Below are 8311 nucleotides of genomic sequence, written 5' to 3'. Positions count from 1 at the left end.
AAAATAAGAAAACATTTGCAATACCAACAAAAACAATAATGCATTTAGGAATTAATAAAGGATGAAAAAAAACCTGTATGGAGAAAAAGTTTAAACTCTTAAGGATTAAAAATTGAGCAGAACTAAATAAATACAAAATATTGAATACAATGTAACAAAAGGATATCAAATCTGCAAAGAATTTTTCCCGAATTCAATGTGTTGTAATAAAGATGGCAGTAGGAATTTTTTTTGGGTAAACTTGACAAACTTTTCTAATATTACAGGGAAGCATAAAAGTTTCATAAATAGTTGTCAAGAATACCCTGTATGGTAGATACTCTAATTTGTCCCATTTTGCATTTGTGTAACTAAGTATAAGGAATTAGCAGAGTCACCATTTGGACCCAAGCCTCCAAGTCAGAGCCTTACTTTTAACAGCCAGACTACTACAGAAGTAGGTATGATTGGCCAGAAGAAAATTTACCAGTTTGAAAGTATAGGACATTATCTTCTCTTCAGACTTTATCATTCTCAACAGAATGGTGCATAAGAAGATACAAAAGACTTCATTTTGTTGAATTTGAAGGCAGCTCGTATTGCTCTCTAGCAATTTAATATTTGACAGTATACAAAGAAATCTCCAGAATAATATCATTTATTCAAAAATATCAAGCACCTACAAATATAAAGTGCTAGTTTAAGCACAGTGATCTCATAGTTTAAGGAATGGTGGGAACCCTCCCCAGATCTTAACTCATTTCTTCACAAAGAGTGAGGACAGGGAAAATAAAATCTTGGTAGTGCTTGTATTATACTCTAAGTCCCTAAGTGCCAAAAAGTTTCATGGACTGTATTTATCAGTGGGGTGAGGGTAATAGTGGTGACAAGAAAATCATGCTGCATCCTTGCTGAATAACTTTAGGGCCAAGAGTTAGAAAGTCAGAGGTTGAGGGAATTATTTTAGTTAAAAATCGTATAAGCTTTATTAAGTCGATCGGGTACAGATGTAAAAATTTAACTAATATCCCAATGGTAGCTTAAGAACTCTTTGCTCTTGATATAAAGCCCCACATGATTAATAAGAACCATTTTTATTGTGACCGCCTGGAGGGGTGGGATAGGGAGGGTGGGAGGGAGACGCAAAAGGGAGGGGATATGGGAACATATGTATATGTATAACTGATTAAATTTGTAGAAAAAAAAAAGAACCATTTTTAATGAACTAAGTACCAATAGCAGGTCTGTTAATGCGCAGTTACTGTATATACATAGTCCTCACAACAAACCTGTAAATAACATTAGCCACATTTTACAGGTTTGGAAACAGATTCAGAGAGGGTAACTTGCCCAGAGTGTGCAGGCTTAAATAATGGCAAAGTTGAGATTCTAACCAAGTCTGCATTTCCCACTATACCTCAAAGCTTTCTGTATGAAAGACATGTTTCAAGGGGTTCATCTCTGACAGCATCTTTGCAGCTTTCCTAGCCTCTGGGAATGACTCATTGTTCTGCCACATTTCAAATCTGACCCAGCCCTCAGCATCAGAGCTCTCTAGCAATACAAAGCTAGCCTCATGTGATCCTGTGATCAGAATCATAGATAGCCCTGCTTTAAAAGAGCAACAAGTACCTACCAAAAACAAAACAAAGTCTTACAGATGTTTACTAAAAAATGCTTTCTAGATTACGTTAGTAACTACCTATAACTCTCTGAAAAACACTCACCTTCCCTCTTTTGGGTTTTGTCTTCTGCTGAAGGTTGGTTTGATCCTTACCACAGACCCACATAATTGGATAATCTTTTCCATTGTTAACTTAGAGGCCACCTTCCCAAACCACTAAGCTGTGCTTCTGCTAGCGCTTGAATCAAAAATATTATAGAGTTGTTTTTAAGAGCCTGAGAAGCCCCTTACCTTTTAAGGAACATGCATAAATATGTGCAGATTTTCCAGATAAAACCAGAAAAACACACATCAGCCTAAAATGCACTCTGGTTTAAAACCTGGAACGTTGGTGCTGGGAAGATGAAAGGCAATTTCCTGTTGACTTTTTTTTTTTTTTTTTGATGTGGAGGGTGGAGCAGAGGAAGGAAATGGGATAAGAAAACTGAATTGTCCCAGTAATGTTCTAGGAGACACAGACTTAACCATTTCCAAAATGCAATAGAAAAAAAAGTTTCATTAAAATTAAATATAAGTATACACCTTTCATGGGAGGTGTTTGGAGTTAAGGTAACATGTATAGAAAAGTAATTAAAAGGGCTTGGAACTCCAAAGTACTAACCAGAATCTTCAGTCCTTACACAGAAGGTACACAAATATGCTGCAGATTGCCATTTATAGCCCAGGAAATGTATTGCCCAACTCTGGGGCCCCACTCCCTGCCTTGAGCATAATGTTAAAAGATAAACTGAGGCATATTAAAAATGATAAGAGCTTATCTGAGCAAAAATCAATCTGAAGCTGGCACTGACAAACCAGAAGAGGTTAGGAGCACTCTACCATTCAGGAGTTCAGGGAGAGGCTTTTACAGAGAAAATGCAGAAGCAAAGCAAGGAAATTATTGATTGGCTACAGCTTAAAGCCTAGTTGGCTGTATGTGACTGGCTGTCCTTAGGTTTTAATTTCATAACCTTGAGGCATTTACAGGCTTAGGTTTTGGTTTGCTTATGTAGGCCACACAGCACTAGAGCCACCTTAGTCTAATGGCCTCCTGTTGCCTTAGCCAAGTGGCTTGTTAATTTCTTGCATTTGCTACACTACCAGAGGTGTTGATCCAGCTACAGCAAGAGGTATTTGCTATGGCACAGACTCTTCCTTGTTTAGCCAACAAGTAATCTAAAGCAATTCTACTATGTCAAATCATCTTACCAAGAAAACCTAGGGACTTCTGTAGGTATGGGCTTAGCAAGATTCAGCAATAGTTGCCAGAGAAGCATTGTCTTGCTGTGCATTAACAGAGAGAAAAAAGCAAGTAGTGAAAAGACAAAAGTTACAAAGGTTTCAAATAGGAAATAAAGATCTTGATCCGTGATCTCGGGAGAGCTGTCCATCTCAAGATGCTATCTGCTTCTGGGGAGGAACCTCCATAAGCCAATTTTAATTTTAGGTCTCCAGTTGTTGTACAATTCCAAGAGTCTGGAGGAGCCCTTTTTAACTGGGAGATATGGACCCAAGGTTTAAGGCCCTGAAGTTTGACTGCTGACTTGGTATGGTCCCTTCTAAGGAGGTTCAAGGTTAGTCTTTGTTCTTAGTGATTTCAAATCAGAAGGGTAGGAGAAAACTGGAAATCTTAGTTTGGAGAGTAGCCAGATATTTGAGAAAACTAGAACAATTCAGGATCCAGTCTGGTTTACAAGTATATAACAAAAGCTCAAAGACAGTGAATAGAACTAGAATCTGATATCCACAAGATCATATTATAATTTTCTACTGCAACATAATTTTTTTAATAAATTTTTTATAAATTTTTATAAATTTATAAATTATATAAATTTATATAAAATTACCCCCATTTCTATCAAAGATAATCACAGTAAGACTAATTTGTTTGCAAAATAAGTCTAGTCTCATAAAACTTGGGCTGATTATTTACAGAGGTGCAGTAGGAGAGTAATTGACCATATAGGCTCTTTTAAAATCTGTTTTGCTAGGACTTTTCATAAGGAATCTTAGATTGAACTTTTAAAGGCTCTCCAAATTAAGAAGTCAAGTCAAGGATTTGTCATTTCAGACTTCATCTGGAATACCTATAGATTTGGGTGAATTCCTCTCTTCTCAAGGTCCCCAAGATATCCTGAGGTTCTCAGGCCTGCCAGGAAGTGACCTTCCTTACTCACCTGGTAAGGTTTCTTGGAACCCTATAAACAAGATGCCAGGCCAGTTTTTCTTAGGAGCTTTATTGCCTCCATAAAGTCAACCTTAGTTCCTTAAAACTGTCTGGTCATATCTGATTTTATGCATATTCTCAAATATGACATTCCAGTCAAAGCCTTGGTAATATAACCAAGGCTTCCAATTGTGTCCTGTTATAAGAACATATTCTTATTGGGCTTATGTAAATCACTATATTGCCATGAAAATAAGACTACACAACAAATTTCCAAATTCTGGAGGGATCAGGTAGGGAAAAAAACGTTTCACTTTTGTTTACAAAGGTATAATTTACCAAACTGCCTTAAGTCATAAACAGCTTGAGAGAAAGGTTTCCTTAAATTTGGAAAACAAAACATTAAGGAATCGGCAGTGTTTCAAAGAAAAAGTTGTAAAAAACATTATAATCATCCTCATCAGTTCATTTAATCATATGTTATTAATTCTTGTTCAGGGTGAATCCAGTTTTTTCATTAGCTCTGAAAATTCTTACCCAGTTCACTTTTATGCTCTTAAACTTATCAGAAACCTGTATTCTAGATCTTTCCATGAATCTCTAAAGACAAAGAAGCATTTCTGTGAAAGCATCAGAGTAAAACAATAACTCTCTGCAAATGACAAAAAGACTTTTTTTTTTTTTTTTTTTTTTTTTTTTTTGCTGTACGCGGGCCTCTCACTGCTGTGGCCTCTCCCGTTGCGGAGCACAGGCTCCGGACACACAGGCTCCGCGGCCATGGCTCGCGGGCCCAGCCGCTCCGCGGCATGTGGGATCTTCCGGGATCGGGGCACGAACCCGTGTCCCCTGCATCGGCAGGCAGACTCTCAACCACTGCGCCACCAGGGAAGCCCGACAAAAAGACTTTTAATAAAGTCCTTCCATACCTTTCCTTACCCCCTAGACACATTCTACTTTCCTTCCTACTTTTCACACACAGTTGTTTCCTTTCACCCCTATATTTTAGTAGGTTTTTTTTTTTTGTATTTTTGTATTTTTAATGACTGAAACAAGACAGACCTAAAACCGCAGCTTCTGAAAGAACCATTTGTTCTTGCCAGTCTTGTATCTCTCCTCAAACTTGACCTTGGCCTCTCGTCGGGCCTTGCGTTTGAGAGCAGGGTCTCTGAAGACATCCTTGTTGACAACAGTTTTGTCCAAGGGGATATCCACAGAGTACCTTGTAGGCATGAGGTGATTATAATTATAAACTTTCACGAAAGACTTGATCTTTGACCTCTTGGCAATTTTCTTCTTGCCCATGGCAGCTGTCACTTTGCGGGGATAGCGATCAATTCCAGCCACCAGAGCGTGGCTGTAGGGTTGGTCTGAGGTGCCATCATCAATGTTCTTTACAATGACCGCTTTGCATCCAGAGTAGCGACCGGCCAGGACCAGCACCACCTTCCCGGGTTTCATGAACTTGCCCATGTCGGCAGCAACCTCTCCGGCCTACAGCCTATTTTAGTAGTTTTAAATTACATATAACGATGAGAATTCGTAACCCTTAGACTCCTTACTTCCTAGTGAAAACTAAGAAGCAATTGTGGACTGTTACACTAGCATTCTGTGGATTGGCACATTTATAAATACATTTCATAATTTCCAGAAGTATATTCTTCCTCACAGTAAATTTTTCAATGTGGCATAAAACACGTTTACCGATAAACCCAAATATCTTTAGTTCCTCTGTAATAAGAAGCCAAAGTAGATAAAATGCCAAAAGTAGATAAATTTGTGTTCAGTAATTAATGTTTCAGTATTTTATCTTACTTGGAAATGATCTAGTCAATGAATATCCATAATTTAACTTAGTAGAACTTTCACCTAGTTTCCAAATGGCCCCCCACATACTTGTTTTTGTCCTTCTAATAAGAATCACCTCCCTGAAGTCCACATTTTCAAAGAAATGGCTCTAAATACTTGAGATGCAGAACGCTTACATCTCAAAGCTCAAAGGCACAGAAAAAGGATGTAAATTCCACCAAGAAGGACTCTTATTCCCTAAATCCAGATGTTTTATAATATCTGCAAGCCTTTTGAGCTGAATAGGGGAGGTTTTGAAATTGGTAAAAAGGACAGACTTTTCATTGTTTCTAGAGCTGCATTTCTGTTCCTGTCAAAACTCGATTTGTAAGACAAGTAGTTGTTCTTTATTCCTCAGAGAACTGGGTTGCCAGCTGAATGATATCAAGAGGCCCAGTGAACCCACCCATCCAACTATATTATCTTCAATTTGCTTCTTTATGTCAGGGAGATTTCCAACTAAGATGAAAATTAAAAGATTCCTATGTTCCAGATTTGGAGCTGTGCATCTTTTGAATGTTTTAGTAATTCTTCCACAGTGGCTTCAGAATGTTTTTCTTTCCCTCTGGGTACATAATTTCATTTCAGCTTGATGGAGAAGCCCTTAAAAACAGTTCCTATCAGGCTCTGAATATCAACTTCCAAAGTAACCAACTTTTTTTTTTTTTTTTTGCATTTTGGCCACGCTACGCAGCAAGTGGGATGGCATGTGGGATGGTTGCCCGACCAGGGATCGAGCCCCGGCCTCCGCAGTGAAAGCACCAAATCATAACCACTAGGCCATCAAGGAACTCCCCAGAGTAGCCAACTTCTAACCACAAAGCTCACTAAAAAAAATCCTTTTAAATATTTTATTAACACGTTTTAGGTGGAACAAACAGTAACTATTCCTGGCAATACTGAACAAACTTTTCTTTTACTTTTAAACCAAAGGTATCCCTATCAAATGACTCAAAAACAAAACCATGGTTTAACCATGGATGCAAGAGGCATCCCCAAAGAAAAGTGCAAAAGATATTACTCCCCCAGCCCCAAGATCCAGAGCCACTCCCAAAGATAATCAAATAAAGAAAGACTTAGACAATTCCCCTGGTAGCTGGTGACCCACATTTCTGTCCAGCCATATTTTGGGGGTCCCCAATGTGACAGCTGAGCTGCCTGCACACTAAGAACTGCCAACCTGTGTGCCCTGATGGGCAGAAAGACAAGCCAAGTTCTCAGGACATAAAACAAAATATATGAGAAAGCTATAGCTGTCCCTGGGAGGAAAAAGACCAAGAACCAGTGGGGACTTAAATGCAAGTTCACAAGTCACCAAAGATCTAATTCTTTTTTTTTAAAATAAATTTTATTTATTTATTTTTGGCTGCATTGGGTCTTCGTTGCTACACGCGGGCTTTCTCTAGTTGCAGTGAGTGGGGACTACTCTTCATTGCGGTGCGCAGGCTTCTCATTGTGGTGGCTTCTCTTGTTGCAGAGCACGGGCTCTAGGCACATGGGCTCAGTAGCTATGGCTCGAGGGCTCTAGAGCACAGGCTCAGTAGTTGTGGCGCACAGGCTTAGTTGCTCCGCGGTATGTGGGATCTTCCCGGACCAGGGATCGAACCCATGTCCCCTGCATTGGCAGGCGGATTCTTAACCACTATGCCACCAGGGAAGCCCCCTAAGATCTAATTCTTACAAACATTTTTCTCCTGCCAAACTGAATCTAGAATGGAAGGAACACTGTGAAATTGTACCTTCCTCTCTCAACCAGGCACCACAGTTGGAGGTCCAGGAGAACTGACTTTGGTAAGAATTCTCACCCTTTGTGGGCTTCTGCCTGCTTTCCCAGGATCCCATCAGCAGGCTCTAAAGCAAGTGGAGTGTCCCAGCAGGTGTCATCCTGGTCACCAGAAATTGTAGAGGAGGAAGAATAATTTTCCCTCTACCCTTATCGTAAGGGTTGGCTGGGATCCCTTTTTCTCTAGGGCACCTCATAAGTGGATAAACTGTGGCTACTGTAGTACAAAATTATCTTGGGTAAGGACAGCCTACTTGTTCACCCTTAAAACAAAATTTCATTCACCTGAGACCTCACACAGAACCAGCCCAGTTTAAGTCCAACCCAGTCTGACCCCGGACCCAGGCTGACTCCAACCAGTTTCTGGACCCAGTCTGGAAAAAGAAAGGCTCAACTAAAGTCTGACAGTTCATACTGCAAAAGCTGTGGAGCTGGGGTGGGAGAGGGACTTACCCACACCTCCAGAGGCAGCTAGAAACCAGCAAGCCAATGGGCTCTGCAGATACCTACCTCTGGCTGCTCGGGGTCTCCTTCCTTTGTTCCCTCTTCTGACACCAGAACTGTTAAAAGACAAACTGAGGCATATTAAAAATTTTAAGAGTTTATTTGAACAAAAATGGATTCAAACCGGGCAGTGTCAAACTGGAAGACGTTAGGAGCGCTCCACCAACGGGAGCTCAGGGAGAGGCTTTTATAGAGAGAAAGGAGAAGCGAAGCAAGGAAGTCATTAATGGGCCACAGCTTAATTCCTGACTGGCTGTTTGTGATTGGTCATCCTTAGGTTTCCATTTCATAACCCTGTTTCGATTTTGGTTTGCTGACATAGGCCAACTTGGCATTAGAGCCACCTTAGTGTGACGGCCTCCAGGTTTAA

General features: G+C 39.9%; 1 protein-coding gene across 1 annotated transcript; it reads right to left on the bottom strand.

Moving 5' to 3' along the window:
• Positions 1–4850: 4850 nt before the first annotated feature.
• Positions 4851–5279, bottom strand: LOC132481517 (large ribosomal subunit protein eL27-like). Its single transcript, XM_060086407.1, has one exon. The coding sequence runs from the start codon at positions 5277–5279 to the stop codon at positions 4869–4871; it is 411 nt and encodes a 136-aa protein (XP_059942390.1). The 3' UTR covers positions 4851–4868.
• Positions 5280–8311: the final 3032 nt, after the last annotated feature.

The sequence above is a fragment of the Mesoplodon densirostris genome, chromosome 2, assembly GCF_025265405.1.
Source record: "Mesoplodon densirostris isolate mMesDen1 chromosome 2, mMesDen1 primary haplotype, whole genome shotgun sequence".
In the NCBI taxonomy this organism is placed as follows: domain Eukaryota; kingdom Metazoa; phylum Chordata; class Mammalia; order Artiodactyla; family Ziphiidae; genus Mesoplodon; species Mesoplodon densirostris.
This window is presented reverse-complemented; position numbering and strand designations above follow the sequence as displayed.

Bases quoted from the DNA above. Each gene is read 5' to 3' on its own strand.
- LOC132481517 (XM_060086407.1), bottom strand. From the start codon at position 5,279: ATGGGCAAGTTCATGAAACCCGGGAAGGTGGTGCTGGTCCTGGCCGGT.